At 46.9% G+C, this 19,116-nt stretch overlaps 1 protein-coding gene across 1 annotated transcript in view; it reads right to left on the bottom strand.

The window, feature by feature from the left end:
- The window catches only part of GATB (glutamyl-tRNA amidotransferase subunit B), a 99,593-nt gene that overhangs the window by 21,601 nt on the left and 58,876 nt on the right, over nucleotides 1-19,116 (bottom strand). Inside the window, exons 7-9 of the mRNA XM_043902608.1 lie at nucleotides 16,261-16,345; nucleotides 15,349-15,393; nucleotides 12,927-13,116 (exon numbers count right to left, since the gene is read on the bottom strand). Coding sequence (XP_043758543.1) covers nucleotides 12,927-13,116; nucleotides 15,349-15,393; nucleotides 16,261-16,345 — 320 coding nt within the window. The remainder of the gene's footprint in view (nucleotides 1-12,926; nucleotides 13,117-15,348; nucleotides 15,394-16,260; nucleotides 16,346-19,116) is intronic.

Consider the following 19,116-nt stretch of genomic DNA (forward strand, 5'->3'; position numbering starts at 1 on the left):
GAAGTTTCCACAAGCAGAGGAAACACAATTTAAGTAGCAAGTGTCCCCTACCTGCTGAAATTGAAATCAAACCACACTTCCCTTGAAATATCCTTTTTTAACTTTATATGGCAGGTAAGGCTCTCACCCTCGCCCCTTACAGAGAGCCTTCATTAATCAAAAGAACATCCTAGAAAGATACAATACTGGAAAGAAGCAAGACACACTAACAAAAGTGCTCTCAATGTTTTGCTATGGTAGCTGCTATAATATACACATAGGCACACAGTGGCTAAAATAGAAATTCCATTAAAAAAAACAAAAAACACACCACTACGTGCCCTTCATAACAGATGCATTCTCTGGTGACAAGCCTACTGAATAATCCCATAATCATCTCCTGAATCTCTTTTCAAGCTGATGCTATTATTCTGCTCATGCTAAACCAGGGCAAAGGCCACCCTGGCAGCCAAAGTTTGACTACAGATGAAGGCAAATCCAGACAGCATGAAGAGAAAAGTTCTCCTTAACTCATGGAAGAGTATTCAAACTTCCACAACAGCACACAAACCACTGGGGAGGGAGGAAACTGCTATCTGGCCCCAATCAGACAAGCAGGATTCCCTTTGTTCTAACTCCGACAGGCTGGCCCGCTGGTGAAAAGAGCTGTCAGGAGGAGGACTCTGCTTTGCCAAGGAAAGGTTTTTCTAAAACCACCTAGAAATATTGCACTTGAACTCACAGGCCTGGCTGAGTTGCTGGGACGTGAATATCTATTCCTCTACCCTTGGGTGGTTTTTTTATTGGATGGATAACATGGCAAGTCAGATTTCTGTTTGTCTTCCTGCCAGTGCTGGGAGGCAGTGTCTCAGCGCTGGAGCGGGGCTTCACTGGGGATATGTGGGTTCAGTTCACGACCTGCAGGCGACGGGGAAGGCTGCGACCGTGGCGGGGCGAGCTGTGGGCGGTGAGGCTGTGGGAGGCTGAGCTGCTGCCGCCACCCAGAGTGATGGATACATGCAAGTGGGCTGCCCACTTGTGCTCTTTACAGCAGAAGCCCTCTTTTCGGGGTTAAAAAAAAAAAGCCACACAGCATTCTAGGTAAGGCCTCCTTTGTTTTTCTGTGAGATCGGCAGATGCTAATAAGCTTGGCATGGATCTCAGAAGTCCCTGTGGTTGCAGCCATGAAGCCATCTGGTTTTTGCAGGAAAACAGCAGACCAATAATTCCTTGACATGAAAATCATATTAAGAGCAAAGCAGAAAGGCCAGTGCATTAGGGGCCCCTCAACGCCCTTCTCAGAGGCAACAAGCCAGCACGAATCACCTACCCTACATCAGAGGGAAACTCAGCTGCACAGGGCATCAAGCCTGCCGGCTGACTGCAGCTGGAACTTCCTTCAGAGAAAGCCCAGGTGGCAGAGATGACTGGTGCCGGCTTTTGTGTCATGCCAGGCACTCTCTACAGCTTTGCGACTGAGAAGCATCTTTTCCACATTTTAATCAAATTTCCCAAAGCATTCCATTTTATCCAGAGCTAATGCCAAGCCAGCCTCTCTGTCACAGACAGGAACCCTCCATGGCCAGGGAATCTGTCTGCTGGTCACTGCTGGGACGTGGCAAGGCAGGGGGGTCACCTCGCCGTCTCTGCCGCTTTGGGAAGGAACCCCATCCACCCTTGCAAGGTGCCCGAAAGCCAACTTTTCCAGTCTACCTTCAGAGATGACAAGATGCCAGGAGTCCACCCTGCTGGAACAGGATGAAGGCTGATTTTGCAACTGCCCTTCCTGCCCTAAGTCACACACCCTCGGCACCTGATGGCAGGGCAGGATGAGGCTGGACTATATTTAGGAGAATGCAACCCGAGAGAGGCAGCTGGCTGGTGGCAGAGGCGGGGAAGGAAGAGGACACAGGGCACACGCCAGGGAACAGCTGGTTATGTGGCAGGGAGTGACCCCGAGGCTGGCCTTATCGCCCGAGTACCTGCCCCACGGCCAGCCACGCCAGGGGGCTGCCACCACTGCTAATGGTGCTAACAGCAGTTCCAACAGCAACAAGGACAGGCGCGTTCCCTACACTAACTCAGCCAATCCCAACACTGACACAACAGGAAAACAGCAGGGCTGGGACCCTGTACTCGTCCCCCAGGTTCCGATGCCGCTATTGGAGGACAGTCACACCTCGCCTTCCTGGGGACTGAAGCTGAGCACCCATTAGGGCTGGGTACCGACACACAGCAAGTTGCCCATCCAAAGAACATGTTTCCCTATCATCTTCATTATTTCACTTGAGAGTCGCCAGCTGTTCAAAGGTTCTTAGCATAGTAAAAATGTCGCAAAGGCCCTTGGCAAATAGCTTAGAAATCAGGAGGAGAAAATGGCAAGTTCGAGTGTTGCTGTTGCCAAGGTCGTCTAAACCCCGTGGTGCTCTCCACTGTGTCTGACACACACTGGTTCCCAAAGTGGGGGGACAACAGGGGCACCCCCTTCCCATTCAGGGCTTCCGGGGCTGGGAGGATGACTGGCATGCCTCCATCCCCTCCCCAGAGGAGTTAGGGAGCACGCTCTCGTGGACACTGCCTGCTTCAGCAGCATCCCTGAAGCTACAAAACAAATCCTGTGCCCACTCATAGTTTTGGTGTCAAACACCTCCTCTTTTCCCACATTCTAACTCCTGCGATGTGGGTGACTCACGCACACGTTTATGCCTAACGGGCAGGCAGGGCATTTCAGACTCTTGTTGACTATGATGGTTACTCCATTTCTTCTAAGGGATTCTTGCCCACAGTAGTAGATATAGTGGTCATCTGAATTAAATTTGCCCATTCCAGTCCATTTTAGTTCTCTGATTCCTAAAATGTCGATGTTCACTTGCCATCTCCTACTTGACCACTTCTAATTTACCTTGATTCATGGACTAACATTCTAGTTTCCTATGCAATATTGCTCTTTACAGAATCAGACTTTACTTCCATCACCAGTCACATCCACAACTGGGTGTTGTTTTTGCTTTGGCTCCGTCTCTTCATTCTTTCTGAAGTTATTTCTCCACTGTCTCCAGCAGCATATTGGGCATCTACAGACCTGGGGAGTTCATCTTTAGTGTCCTATCTTTTTGCCTTTTCATACTGTTCATGGAGTTCTCAAGGCAAGAATAGTGAAGTGGTTTGCCATTCCCTTCTCCAGTGGACCATGTTTTGTCAGAACTCCCCACCATGATCCATCTGTCTTGGGTGGCCTTACACAGCACGGCTCATAGTTTCATTGAGTTATACAAGGCTATGTGGTCCATGTGATCAGTTTGATTAGTTTTCTGTGACTGTGGTTTTCACTCTTTTGGCCCTCTGAAGGATAGGGATAAGAGGCTTATGGAAGATTCCTGATGGGACAGACTGATTGAGGGGGAAACTGGGTCTTGTTCTGATGGGTGGGGCCATGCTCAGTAAATCTTTAATCCAATTTTCTGTCGATGGGCAGGGTTGTGTTCCCTCCCTGTTGTCTGACCTCAGACCAATCTATGATGCTATTAAAATGCTGCACTCAATATGTCAGCAAATGTGGAAAACTCAGCAGTGGCCACAGGACTGAAAAAGGTCAGTTTTAATTCCAATCCCAAAGAAGGGCAATGCCAAATAAAGTTCAAACTACCACACAATTGCACTCATCTCACATGCTAGTAAAGTAATGCTCAAAATTCTCCAAGCCAGGCTTCAACAGTACATGAACCATGAATGAACTTCCAGATGTTCAAGCTGGATTTAGATCCAGCGATCAAATTGCCAACATCCATTGGATCATCAAAAAACGCAGAAGAATTCCAGAAAAACATCTGCTTTATTGAATATGCCAACGCCTTTGACTGTGTAGATCCAAACAAACTGTGGAAAATTCTTCAAGAGATGGGAATACCAGACCACCTGACCTGCCTCCTGAGAAATCTGTATGTTGGTCAGGAAGCAACAGTTAGAACTGGACATGGAACAACAGATAGGTTCCAAATTGGGAAAGGAGTATGTCAAAGTTGTATATTGTCACCCTGCTTATAACTTAAATGCAGGGTACATACATAATGCGAAATGCCAGGCTGGATGAGGTGCAAGCTAGAATCAAGATTGCTGGGAGAAGTATCAATAACCTCGGATATGCAGATGACACCAGACTTATGGCAGAGAGTGAAGAGGAACTAAAGAACCTCTTGATAAAAGTGAAAGAGAAGAGTGAAAAAGCTGGCTTAAAACTCAACATTAAAAAAATGAAGATCATGACATCCAGTCCTATCACTTCGTGGCAAATAGATAGGGAAACAATGGAAACAGTGAGAGACTTTACTTTCTTGGGCTCCAAAATCACTGCAGATGGTGACTGCAGTCATGAAATTAAGAGATGCTTACTCCTTGGAAGTAAAGCTGTGACCAACCTAGATAGCATATTAAAAAGCAGGGACATTACTTTGCCAACAAAGGTCCGTCTAGTCAAAGCTATGGTTTTTCCAGTAGTCATGTATGGATGTGAGAGTTGGACTATAAAGAAAGCTGAGTGCTGAAGAATTGATGCTTTTGAACTGTGGTGTTGGAGAAGACTCTTGAGAGTCCCTTGGACTGTAAGAAGATCAAACCAGTCCATCCTAAAGGAAATCAAGCCTGAATATTCATCAGGAAGGACTGATGCTGAAGCTAAAGTTCCAATACTTTCGCCACATGATGGGAAGAACTGACTCATTGGAAAAGACCCTGATGCTGGGAAAGATGGTGGGAGGAGAAGGGGATGACAGAGGATGAGATGGTTGGATGGCATCACTGACTCTGTGGACATGAGTTTGAGCAAACTCTGGGAGTTGGTGATGGGCAGGGAAGCCTGGCGTGCTGCAGTACATGGGGTGGCCAAGAGTCGGACGTGACTGAGTGACTGACCTGGGCAGGTCCTGAAGCTGTAGTGGGAGTGGCTGACAGCTTGGGGACCCCACACCTGCGACTGAATGGCAGTGGCTCTTACGGGGCTGGGCTCTTGTGTGTCGCCGTGCAGAGGGGGTTCCTACGGAGAAGATGGTCCTGAATCTGCACTCGAACTCTGTGCTTCCCATCATTCCTGTGAGTCCAGTCACTCTTCCAAAGTGAGAAAAACAGAACACAGATCCAACAACTTAGTGAAAAATAGCCCTGAAAATCACATCAGTGCTAGTTCTGGGACAAGATGGACATCAGGCAAGGATGCCCCGAGAGAGCGGTGGTTCCGGGGCAAAAAGCAGAAGGGACAGTCACCAGGAGGACAGGAATGTGCAGTGGGGAAGGGCCCGAGTCTAGGATGTGAACGGGGCCTGCCCCTGCTTCTCACGGAAACAAGGAGTGGCTGTGGAAATCCTTCAGGGGGTGAAAAAAAGACTCAGAGGAGTCGGCAGTGGTGAAAAACACACGGTGGCTAGTGGCTGGTGTGAAGCTGGCATAGGAGCATCGCTCTGCTCTGAGAGTCAGGAGGGAGCCAGAATCCTGAACCACCACCACCACTTTCGAGAACATGGGCATCTGCAGCTCTGAAACTGACCCCAAACACTGACGGAGTACTCTCTGGCATGACTCGGAGAATACATGATTTCGGGGAGGGGGGTGTCTATAGTCCTATTGTGGTCTCCACAATTTCCACCTCTGGATCACATTCCCAGAGGGCTTGGGGACCCTTAAAATCTGAATAAAACTCTGGTCCCAACAATTTCACCTGTGCGCTATTCCCAGCAAAGCCAGAAAGTGCACACACCTGAGTGGGACTCTCACTGACGACAGTCAGCTGTGAGGCTCCATTGTCTGTGATGAACTCACTCTAGGAGGGACGCGGAGGGAAACCAACTGGGCCACAGGACTTTTCCTTGGACAATCAAAATCAAATAACTCAGGTAGTAAAAGTTGATGGCAGACAAGCATAATCAAACACTGGGAGAATGCGGCGCAAAAAGGATGTTGTCAAGAAATCAATTCAATGATAATCAACCTTCAGTGAGCTTAAAGTCAGTGCTGCCAAAATGCTCCTGACACAGAGGAAACCTGTGTAACTCAACAGCGGTCTTCTGTTAACTGTCCCAAAAAGGAAACCAGCCCATGGACAGGACATGAGGCTTCAGGATGGGCTTGGGGACAGAGCCCCTGAGAGTCCTTAAGTCTGGCGCTCAGATGGCTCGGCGCCTGGCGGATTCCACCTCTGAAAGCCCCCTGGCACCTGCACTTGAAATGAATGAACTAACTGTGGGTTTTGCAGGAGTCAAGTTAGAAGACGTGTCTTTGGATTCGACTTGACCGGAACAAAATATCGGTTATTTTTTCTGTGCACAGACTGTGAAAGCACCCTTAAGTTGGCAAGCACTGGATGTGATTTCATAAACTGAAGAATAAAATCAATTCTGAAAATTGCATGGAGCTCAAAAACGGCGAGCGACAATGTTGACCAAAAGGATTTTCCTTCAGCTGTGGTCCGATGGTGAGTCTTCTAAGTCTGGGAGGTCTGAAACTAGTCAATAAGGGGGTTTCAGATGCTTTTTTAGTTATTAGCTTTAAAGTAGTATTACCTATGGGATAGACAGATATTTGTCATGGGAAATTATTTTATAGGCAATTCATCCAGACAGAAAACCAGGCCATTTCAAGCTAATGAGAGACCCCGAGCAGGACTCTCAGAAAACAATACATCTGACAACCAACCATCGTCATGGTATCTTCTGTTTCTCTGTTCCTTGGAGACACCTTACCCTTTTCCATGATGTCAGAAACAAAAGATTATGACTTTAAATGGGGAATGACTGGCTGGGGCAATGAAGTTGTTCAAATAAAACCACGTCATCTTGAGACTGCACACAAATAGACACACTCATGGCAGTAGAAGTCACTGCCTTGGAGGGTCACAGTCATATCTCCCTACAGTCTCGCTGGGCCTCAGGTAGGCTGTCCCTAAAACTCTGCCTTGCGTGGCTCTGGAAGTGTTAGCAGCTGTCTGCTGCCCCTTTCCTGGGAGCAGCATGTTCCTGGTTGTCTGCTTGGCTGTAGGCAGGTATTGTAGGTTCAGTGAAGGCACCACTGTGCCTGCCATCTTTGGGGCCGAGTGTCCCGTTCCCCTTCTCTTTCCTTTGGGGAAGGAACAGCTTCAGGAACCTGCTCAGCGCCCCCTAGCCCCCCCACCCCCCAAGCATCAGAGGTGAGATTTGGAGTCAAGAGTGTCTGTCTTGACATGTGGTTGCCAAAGGGGAGGAGGGAGTGGGGGAGGGATGGACTGGGCGTCTGGGGTCAGCAGACGAAAACTACTACACACAGAATGGACGGACGACAAGGTCCTGCTGAATCAATAGCACAGGGTACTATATTCAATGTCCTGGGATAAATCCTAATGAAAAGAATATAAAAAAGAATGTATACTTGTGTATAACTTTGTCAAAGTAACAGTCACTTTGCTGTACAGTAGAAGTGAACAGAACATTGTAAATCAACTATAAGGGGAAAAAAAAAGCATCTGTCTCAATGTGTTAATCTCCTTCCTTGTAGGGCTACTCATGAGAGTTAAACATAACACAGAAAAGATGACGCTCTTACATCTGACAACAGCATGGCACTGGAGGAGGAAGTGGCAGCCCGCTCCAGGATTCTTGCTGGGAAAATCCCATGGACAGAGGAGTCCGGCGGGCTACAGTCTATGGGGTCACAGAGTCGGACATGACTGAGCTCGCACATAGGGCACTGTGGTGAGTACGGCAGGCTCTCAGGAGACACTGACCTGGGGCTGCTATGCCCACTCCTCCACTGAGATCTCCCACAACAGACGACACGGCAATCTGTCCACGGATTCATACACAGCCAGCCACCCAGAGAGCTCAGACGCGTTCTTACCAACCACATCAGGCAAGACTGTCCCACAGACCCCAGACACTATGCGGAGGCCCTTCTCAAATATTCCGTCAGACTGGGACAAGTACCTAAGGCACAAAGTCTAAGAAACAAAACACAACTGTGGCAGAGCTTACATGACTTTTCTTTCTACTTGGAAAATGAACAAAATTTCTGCTTTCCACTGGAGTTGACTGATTTTCACTAAATTTAGCAGACAGCACTTATGTTTATTTATAGGGCAGGCTGGCATCTTAAAAACCTAGAGGGGTGGGAAAAAGGTTTAAATGGACTGACATTCTATGACTGTTGTTTCATGAAGCCTCAGCGTGGCTGGATAAAGTATTAATACCCACACAAGTAAACAACTGTTTTCTCTATTAGGTGACTCAAAACAGCAACGAGCTTGAAACAGGACTTCCACCAGGCCTTGTGGCACAGTTACCTCCAAGCAGGCAGGAGCTCAGAAGCGGAGGGTCTAGGCGCTGCAGTCAGCACCCTCTCAGGTCTGACAGAGTCACTGTGTCTCACACTCAACCTCAGACATGACGCTTCCTCACCAGAAAAATGGGGAGATGGATGGTATCTCCGCAGGGGGTGCTGGGAGGACGGACTGGATTAGAAAGTGGTCCACTGTGAGCCACGGAACCTGCTGTTAGCTAACAGCCTCAACTGACCCCGAGCTGCCTACCGGGTCAAAGACAACAACGCATCTGGATTCCCTGCTCAGCAAAGCAGGGTGTAGGAAGAGACATTTCACAGAAATCACCTTTATTATACGCTAAAAAAACGCTCCTGCATGGAACCTTGACCGTTCTCACAACTACTCCTGGACACACTGACTCAGAGAAGGACGTGCTATGCTACTAGGATCTCTCATTTCTCTGGAATCCTAATGACTCGACCTCACCCTCCATACGTCCATTCCTGAATCCTGACAAACGAGGTCAGAAATCTGGCAGCCTGACACAGAGAGGGAAGAAAGGAGGGCTCACTAGGCTGAAGCTTCAGATGGGACATGATACGTTTCATGAAGAAATGCTCACACAGGTTATCTGGTGGGAGGGGATTATCACGCGGGCTTACGAGATGACATGAGAATGCATACTTGATTCCAGTGTCCTGAAGAAACAAGTTCTTTAGGAGGCAGGGACACCCAAGTGTCCGATGGCCGGTCGCGGCACGTGGCCTGATTGAGGCGGAAACCCAGGCTTCTCCCGCCAAGCTCAGCAGCACAGGTACTACCCTGATTTGCTGGGCTGTCAAAAGGGTGCTTTATATACCTGCCTTTGGGAAACAGGGACGCTTTATCAGGAACGCTGCTTTCTCCAGGGCTTCGTGAGTGTTGTGACAGAATCCCACTCATTCATTGATCTGTCCATCTGTTCACCGCTGCCTACTGTGCGCCAGACTTTGCGGTGGGTGCTAAGACAGACTATATTAGAGTTTTGTAAATGCCAAGGAGAAATTATTACCACACAATTCAGTGCTCACCACACAGTACAGTGACAAGGCCAGAGTTGTATAACATAGGGAAGACAGCCAATATCACAGCAACAATAAACAGAATACACCCTTGAAAAACCGTGAATCACTATACTGTACGTATATAACTTAAATAACATTGTATATCAACCATACTTCAACTAAAAAAAGTTAACAGTAAAGCTCTGAAGTTGTTTTTTGTTTTTTTTTTAACTGTTCATGGGGAAGGATTGCGTTACCAGTAAGGACTGTATGCTTAATGTTTAATTTAATCAGCGACCCAAAGGCAGGAGCGTGGAGTCAGAGCTCCGCAGAGCACACCTCCACCACGCTACTGATTTAATGAATACTCCCAGGCACTCTTTAAATTGAAAGATGGTTCATTAGATTGGTGCATCTGCCCTTCTCAGCAATCTGTTGTATTTCTGAGGAAGTCAGGAAAAAAACATGAACATACCACTTTCGGGTATGTTATGAGTAACTCAGCTTCCAATGATTACTAAGTCATCAAGAGCTCACGGTGCCTAATTTCAGGAAAAGAAATCGTCTGAATCATCCTCCTTCCATATTACTAGTTCTCTTCTCATTTTTCTTGAAAATTTCAAGTATTAGCCATTTAAAAAAACACATACTGCAAAATGAATCACCTAATACATTATCTGCAAGCTATAAAAATAAGCACAGTTTTAATATATCAAAAAAATAAAGAAACAAAGCTCTTATAAAACTGGCTTAAAAGCCAGCACCTCCTTGAGAGTTTTTCCCACTTGTCCCATCAAGGTCATCACTACCTCCTCTGGGCTCCTGGCCTGCATCATACATCTACTATCTACTGCAATCTGTCTGCTCTGGGGGCTGGTTAGCTATGGTGGCATATATATATATTCTTGGAAAGCAAAGAAAACAAATCAAAAAAGTGTGTCTGTCCCCATTTCAGTACCTGCTGCATAGAAGATGCTAATAAAAGTGCTGAAGTGAATAGACAAAAATAAGTTTCTATAATCAGGGCTTATACATCTGGAAGTTCACTCTAATGGCAGAAAATGAAGAGGAACTAAAGAGCCTCTTGATGAGGGTGAAAGAGGAGAGTGAAAAAGCTGATGTGAAACTCAACATTTAAAAAACTAAGATCATGGCATCTGGTCCCATCACTTCATGGCAAATAGAAGGGGAAAACGTAGAAGCAGTGACAGATTTTACTTTCCTGGGCTTCAAAAATCATTGTGGACAGTGACTGCAGCCATGAAATTTTTTAAAAGACACTTGCTCCTTGGAAGGAAAGGTATGATAAACCAAGACAGGGTATTAAAAAGCAGAGACATCACTTTGCCAACAAAGGTTCATATAGTCAAAGCTATGGTTTTTCCAGTAGTTATGTGTGGATGTGAGAGAAAGAAGGCTGAGCACCAAAAAACTGATGCTTTTGAACTGTGGTGTTGGAGAAGACTCTTGAGAGTCTCTTGGACTGCAAGGAGATCCAACCAGTCCATCCTAAAGGAGATCAGTCCTGAATATTCATTGGAAGGACTGATGCTGAAGCTGAAACTCCAATACTTTGGCCACCTGATGTGAAGAACTGATTCATCGGAAATGACCCTGATGCTGGGAAAGATTGAAGGCGGGAGGAGAAGGGGACGACAGAGGATGAGATAGTGAGATGGCATCACTGACTCAATGGACATGAGTTCAAGTAAGCTCTGGCAGTTGGTGATGGACAGGGAGGCCTGGCGTGCTGCAGTCCACAGGGTCGCAGAGTCAGACCCTGAAGGAAGGAGCCGACTCAGGGGAAAAGCCCCTGATGCTGGGAAGGACTGAGGCAAAAGGAGAAGAGGGTGGCAGAGGATGCAATGGTTAGAGAGGATCACCAACTCAATGGCCATGAATCGGAGCAAACTCTGGGAGAGAGTGGAGGACAAAGAAGACTGGCGTGCTGCCCATGTGGTCACAAAGAGTTGGACACGACTTAGTGACTTAATAACAACAAACAACAACAAAACAGGGCCTTAAACTGTGAGAAAACCAGAAACTCACTCACTTGCCACCCTCTGCAAACACTCCTCCAAGGCCTCTGAGGCTGAGGCACTTGAAGGACACAGAAGTGGAGCCTGGGACATAGACATGAACATGTGTCTCCTTCAGAGAACTTGCTAGAGGTGAACATTATCTCTGGGGCTGAGAAGCCTCAGTATGTGCCCTCTCTCATCCTTACAGAATTTGGCAAATACATTACAAAATGCAGGCCTAGAATTCAGCATTCAGTGTTCAGCCTGAAGTTGATTTCAAGTGAGCTGGAAATTCAAGATGGTGGGGAAGGTGTGTGAGACTAAAATTCGGGTTTGTTAACTCAACTTGGGAACAGTTTGTGAATTCCAAGAGGTTTCGGTTAAAAGGTGTTCTGAACAAGGGGTTTGTTGGGTCACTACAGGCTTGGTGTTCAGCACTGCGTACCATGGCGAGAGGATGAGACAGTCCTTGCCGGAAGAAAACACATCAATTAATAAAGAACTAGAATACAGCGACACAATCACCACAGAGGTGTGGCTAAGATACAACGGCAGTGCACGGGAGGCGAGCCACTCGGCCTGCAGCGTGAGAAAAGAACCTATCGCATCTGATGCGGTGACAGGGCTGCCTCCGAGTCTCATAAAGACGCCTGCTAACCTCAAGACTCTTGGGACGCATGTGTTTTCTCCAGGTCAATCTGACAATACTGAGTTTTCTATACTCTCTGATTCTTTTCAAATGAGCTGATCTGTGGGTGATAAACAGAGACTCATTCATTCAATAAGCATTCGCTCGTCTACCCCGTACCAGAAATGGCAGGGTTTTGTCACTGAAGTGTATAAATACATACATAAACATGGATATCCTAACATCACCGCAGAGTTACCGCTCAATCACAATGCAACAGCCCAGACTTCCCAGAGATTCCATGCTCCACACAAGTGTGGCAGAGAGCTTGTCCCTGAGAGGCGCCGCGGAGAAACTCTGCACAGCCCCCCTGACAGACAGGCAGAGGACAAGTGTGACGCAACGCCACTCTCATGGATGCGGGGTCACTTTAATGTGGCTGTGACCAGCGGAACCGTAGAGCTCGGCAGCCCTAGAAAGGATGGAAAATCCCTGAGTATATCTCCACAGTGTCAGATTCTTAACGGCCCCTTCAGAGGTATCCTCCAAAGACCGATACGTTTAGTCAGAGTTTCCAGCATTTCGTGTGGAATAAACATTTGTTCTATAGTCGGTAAAACAACTGTCTGCTTTGTGAGAACCCAACTTCCTGCCAGACCCTGTCATGGTTCAACACTGCCAGACATCCAGAAAGCCTGTGCATTGATTTCCTGCTGTCCTGCAGACAGACAAGAGAACAGCCATCCGTAACATCCGGACTGTCTTCAGGAAGCCTCCACGGCTGCTGTGAGCGGCTCTTCAAGTCTACACACCAGAAATGGCTGACAGGAGAGCCCGCCTCGTGGGTCTTGGGAGGGGTATCCACCATGGAGACTGGTGAGGAAGGCACGCACGCCTGGTTTCAGGGCGCAGTGCAGCCGTCCCACTCCGCCCAGAGCCCCCAGCTGGCCCTCAACCCGCCCCGCGGGAGGACCCACCAACAGGGCGAAGCTGTGCTGCGGCAGCATCCCGTACTCTCGCACGAGCCTCTCTCGGGTCACTCGGGGCAGCTCGGGGAGCCGCTCCCGCAGCTGGTCCACGTTGATCACCTGCTTCGGGTCTGCGCCGGAGGGGAGGGAGCCGGAGTCGTAGAGCAGCAGCGGGGGCAGGTTGGGCTCTGGCATGAACCTGGGGGCAGAGAGGAGACGGCCTGACTCTCTGTACTGGGTTGAGTTGGAAGAGACAAACCTACAGTCAATGTGAAAGTCTGTCTATAGATGCTGTTACAAACATTTTTTGAAGTCCCACACCAAGTCTCCTACTTTTCCAGGAACCTGTATACATGTAAGGTCAGAACAACCAAATCCAGCACTCTCTGGGCTTACAAATGAGCACTGCGTGAGAAAGGCACGGGGGATGCCGCCCTGCCGTTTGTAACTATGGATAAAGTGCATACTCACAAGACACAGACTGGAGAAAACAGGACCAAACAAGAGCAACTTACTGTTTAGGAAGAAAGGTGACTTCCCCCACTTTAAAATTTTCAGTACTTTTAGCAGTTTTTAGGTAAAGGAAACTTTCCTTCTTGAGAATTGGAATAAATAAATGGACTTCGCTAAATATCGGGTTTGCCAAAACGCTTGTTCAAGTTTTTCTATAATATCTGATGGAAAAACCCAAAAGAACTTTTGGCCCAACCCAATAAAATGTAGAAGGTAGGAGAGACGGAGGGATGAATTGGGGAGCACAGCGGGGTTTCAGGGCAGTGAAACCATTCCGTGTGACACGTAATGGTGCACACATGTCATTATATGTCGTTAAACCCACAGAACAGACGACATAAAGCTGAACCCTAAGGTGAACTATGGACTTCAGTTACTACAAAGGTATCAATACTGGTTCATCAATTTTAACAAATTTACCACATTACACACTAATGCAAGATGTTATAAGAGGAAACCTGTGTGTGAGTGTGTGTGTGTGGGAGGGGGGTATACAGCATACACTAAGAAGTACATGGGAACTCTAACTTCCGCTCAATTCTGCTGTAAAACTAAGACTGCAATAAAAAAGTCCATTAAAAAAATGCGGACGCCACATCACTGCATCTGCTCCTGTCAAACTAAGGTGTCCTTCCCTTTTGTTTATTCTAGCATCTAACGTTTTTCCCTCTGCCCACACTTGTCAGAGGGCTTATGCAGAAGCAGGGTTACGCAGAATAAACGGCGGCTCCAAGGTAATAGATCAGAAATGCAAGCAACCCATCACCTCAATGCCAAATCTGTGCTATGAATCAGCCTGACTTCTGAAGGCAAGAGGAAAGCAAAGGGAGGCTTCCCAAAGCTCATCTACTGGCCCGGGGGAGCGACCTGAAGCCACTGACTCTGCTAAAGGCCAACGCCATGCTCGGTGAGAACACAGCACGAACAGAGCGGGGGCCACGCAGGACACAGAAGTTTCTCGGCAAAAACAGACTGAACCTGGAGAGACCACAGCAACGAGAACAAGGGTGACTCCGACAGACACACGAGAGGCGTCCGTGAGGGGACGTCCACTCTTAGGGTTTACAAGCTGCTTCCTTCCCAAATCACGATGCTCTATTTGCTCCTCATCGACAGCAATGGCTACTCACGTGTCTTCCTGCACTTCACAAAGGAGAGTGCCAACCTCTACCACTTTGTTGCTTAAACTTTTAACTTTTGCAGTCTTATAAACAGGGGAAGAAACAAGAGGCTCAATTTATCTTAAGCTATTCCTTTTATTTTAATGTGGAACATTCTAAAAATCTTTACTGAAATTGTTAAAATATTGCTTCTGCTTTGTGTTTTTTCAGCGGTTGAGGCATATGGGATCTTAGCTCCCTGATCAGGGGGTCACTGTTTCGATGTCTCTGCCTCCCTTCGTAGGAAGGTGAGGTCTTAACCACTGGGCACCAGCGGGGAAGTCCCCAGAGCCATTCTTCTCATTTGCTTTATTTCTGGATCTCATGTAAGTTTAACTTGCTAAACAGTATTACCTGAGATGTGACAGGAACTGCCATTAACATACACAGCTCTTTTTTCTACCTTCTTACAGTCCTTGTGTTACTGAATTTGCCACTGAAAGGAAGCATGGGGACAGCCTGGGTCCCAGCCTCACAGCCATCCTCTCAGCCCAGTTATAACAGCTCTGACACAGAGGTGAGCATCTAAGTGTTTTTCAACTGTTGAATCCTGTCAAATAAGGTACTCCAAGGCTCCCAAATCAAAATACTCTTCCTCTCAGTACCCACATAAACCAGGAACCCTGGATCTTCCACCGTGCAACGACGACAACAGAAAGTGGTCCCTAAAAGCCACCCAGGATCCCTGTGCTGGCCTGTAAGTGGGCCTGGAGTACGAGCCAAACCGAGAACGGCATTTTGACGAGAGGAGTAACCACCTGTAGTCTTGTTTTCCTTCTTTGTCTCTCATCGGCACGGTGCACCTGTGACAGTTAAACAAGAAAACATTTAAAAAAGCACTGCAGCAAAGACTGGTGTGGATGCAGGCAGGGGTTCGCTACCAACAGGGGAGCCAAGGGACTCAAGCTCCTCTGCTTCTGTGGGAGACACTTTCCTGAATACGCTGCAGAAATGATATTAAAGAAAGACAAATGCATAGCATGATAATTAAAAAAAAAAAAAAAAGAAATTGCTTCAATGTTTCCAACATTTAACCAGCTCAAACTCCAGGCTTTTGAAATCTTCCCCCTAGTCTTCTGTTAAGTGTATGAAGAAGTCAAAGTGTTAGTTGCTCAGTCATACCCAACTCTTTGCAACCCCGTAAGCTGTAGCCCGCCCGGCTCCTCTGTCCATGGATTCTCTAGGCAAGAATACTGGAGTGGGTTGCCATTTCCTACTCCAGGGGATGTTCTTGACCCAGGGACTGAACCCAGGTCTCCTGCATCGCAGGCAGACTATACCGTCTGAGCCACCAGGGAACAAAGAATCAGAAAGTTAAGACTCAGAGATATATGAACAGATAAACACCCCTCTACAGCCAGTTTCAAGCTTTCTTCTACTTCTAAGCTGAAACTGGCAGGTCTGACAGAATTTAAGGAAGCCAAAATTCTTGGCACAAAGGAGGTAAGCTGGAATCCAGGGATGGGCCAGGATCTAAGACTCGGCAAGTCTGGTTCACTCAAGTGAAATCTGTCACCAGCCCTGGAGGGTGTATCACATCCCTGTGGGGTATGGTATTTTCCTAATGAGGAAACCAGACGGCAGAGAAGCTAGGTACCTTCTTCACAGTGACACGGCTGGTCTGCGGAGCCCCAACAAACTGTATTCAAGATGCTGTCATGCAAACTCACCCAAGCTTGTAATCAAATGAGCGAGTTTCATTCAGAATTTCACCTCCATTCTCGAGTTCATTGATTTGCCTCTGAATTTCATAGTCTAAAAAAAAAAAAATAGTTTAGTATATCTGATTCCTTTATCCAGTTAAGCAATAATTGGAACTCTTTCAATCTTTAGGTCAAAAAATAATCAAGGGGGTTGTTTATTATTCTTTCCACTGTATTTTTTCTTCTTGCTGCCATCATAGAATAATATAGCTGGGAAGGGTCTTCTAGGAAGCTCTGCTCTCTCACTTTTTGAGCAAATCAGGTTTAGAGCAATTAAGTGACCCAATACAGGACACAAGTATATGACTTGGCAGAAGGGCCAGGACCAACGTTGAGGACAAGTGACTTCGGATCTAGGACCCTTGCTTATCAAAGAGTGTTTATCCCAGAATCCATCGACAGGCTTCAAGGGGTTCTGGTACTTCCTGGGATTATTTACAAATGTGGGTGTGTGCCTAGGCACGGATTTTGGAGAAATGATCCAGAATGTTCATTGTATTTTCAAAGGGATCTATGGCCCCAAATGATGAAGAGCCACTGCTCTATGCCATGCTCCCTCACCACCGAACAAGGCAGAAGAAATAAGCAGAACACAGCCTCAGCTGCCAAGCTTCTTTATGAAAAGAGCTTCAGCCTTCCCTCCCTCCTTAACTCCCCACTGCAAGATACTGCCCTTGCCCTCACCCAAATCCTGACTCTTATCTGAGCTGACAAAAAGCAACAAACACCAAGAGGATGGCTAAAAGGCCTGAAGTACGGAGAGAATTGGGGTGGAAAAATTACAGGCTTGGGGACTTAAGTCTGTAACAGGAAAGCTTGGGTTCTTCCCGTCCCAGTCCAACCACAGGTAGAGTTCTGTCTCAGACTGCTGCTCCACAGGGACTTCATAGAACAACAGAAGGCTAGGGGCAGCCAAAGCCTTCACAACTCAACTGGGATGAATCTACCTAAAATCTTGTTGTTTGTTTTTTTAAGTTCCAATCACCACCTCTTAGAGTAATCAGCTCCGGGACACTCACCTACATGGCAAAGTGGAACTTTCTTCTGTTCGTTCCAAGCTTTGCCTTCACCAACCTGAGCTGGAAGGGATTCTCCTGACCCAGACCTTTCACAGCCTCAGATACATGGACGGTGTCTCCTTTCACAAGCAGAAGAGTCCACCCTCGTTAGCTTGTCTTTATGCGGGAGGTTTTCCCATTACATTCTGTATGTCATCCCCTTGACCATCGGTTTAGTTCAGTCACTCAGTCGCGTCCGACTCTTTGCGACCCCATGGACTGCAGCACGCCAGGCTTCCCTGTCCATCACCAACTCCAAGAGTTTACCCAAACTCATGTCCTTCAAGTTGGTGATGCCATCCAACCATCTCATCCTCTGTCATCCCCTTCTCCTCCTGCCTTCAATCTTGTCCAGCATCAGGGTCTTTTCCAAAGAGTCAGTTCTTCACATCAGGTGGCCAAAGTATTGGAGTTTCAGCTTCAGCATCAGTCCTTCCAATGAATATTCAGGCTTGATTTCCTTTAGCATGGACTGGTTTTTGATCTCCTTGCAGTCCAAGGGACTCTCAAGAGTCCTTGAGCGTGTCCCTTGAACACCACAGTTCAAAAGCATCAATTCTTTGGCACTCAGCTTTTTTTACAATCCAACTCACTCATCCATACAGGACCACTGGAGAAGGCACAGCTTGGACTAGATGGACCTTTGTCAGCAAAGTAATGTCTCTGCTTTTTAAATATGCTGTATAGGTTGGTCATAGCTTTACTTCCAAGGAGCAAGCGTCTTTTAATTTCATGGCTGCAGTCACCATCTGCAGTGATTTTGGAGCCTAAGAAAATAGTCTCTCACTGTTTCCATTGTTTCCCCATCTATTTGCCATGAAGTGATGGGACCGGATGCCAGGATTTTCATTTTTTGAATGTTGAATTTTAGGCCAGCTTTTTCACTCTTCTCTTTCATTTTCTTCAAGAGGCTCTTTAGTTCCTCTTCACTTTCTGCCATAAGGGTGGTGTCATCTTCATACCCGAGGTTAATGATACAGCTGCGTATCGGAGGCCATTGACCATGTTAATGCCTTTTTCCTGAAAATGTATAGGCTCACAGTGTCTTCATTAAGGCTGGTTGATTATTTCAGGTTCAGGATAATAAAGTTTTATACAAGACTAGAAAATCTGTGTTCCTTCTAACATGCAGGATAATACTAAACCTCTGGGCTGGGAGCCACCTTCATCCATCTTCTGCTCTGTGCACCATGAAGGATGTGCCTTAACCTCCACCTCTACCTCCTCCCTTCGGTCTCTTCCTCTTAGATACCTCTGGCTTTAAAGAGTACTTTCACTCTTCTGAGATGTCATCCCCTCACATTCACAGTCATCGTTGTCTATGGACCACTCCAGCTATTGAGCTTGCTCAGTTCTTCTATTTTAATTACTAGTATACATCTGTCCACACTGAAAGATCCACAGCTTGCGCTCCAGTAAGACCACTACTTGATTACACAGGCCTAAGCAATCTATTCTCTGGTGGGTCAGACTGTAAAGAATCTGCGTGCAATGCAGGAGACCAGGTTCAATCCCTGGGTTGGGAAGACGCCCTGGAGAAGGGAATCACAACCCACTCCAGTATGCTTGCCTAGAAAATTCTATGGATACAGGATCTGGTGGGCTACAGTCCACAGGTTAGCAAAGAGTCAGACACGACTGAGCGACTAACACATTCACTTTCAAAGCCATCTATTAGTTAAAACAGTTAAAAACAGAAAAACAAACTGACCAATTAGGTCAAATTGTGGCTAATCTACAACAAACAAATATGACTTTATACAGT

The sequence above is a fragment of the Cervus elaphus genome, chromosome 5 (genome assembly GCF_910594005.1).
Source record: "Cervus elaphus chromosome 5, mCerEla1.1, whole genome shotgun sequence".
NCBI lineage: Eukaryota > Metazoa > Chordata > Mammalia > Artiodactyla > Cervidae > Cervus > Cervus elaphus.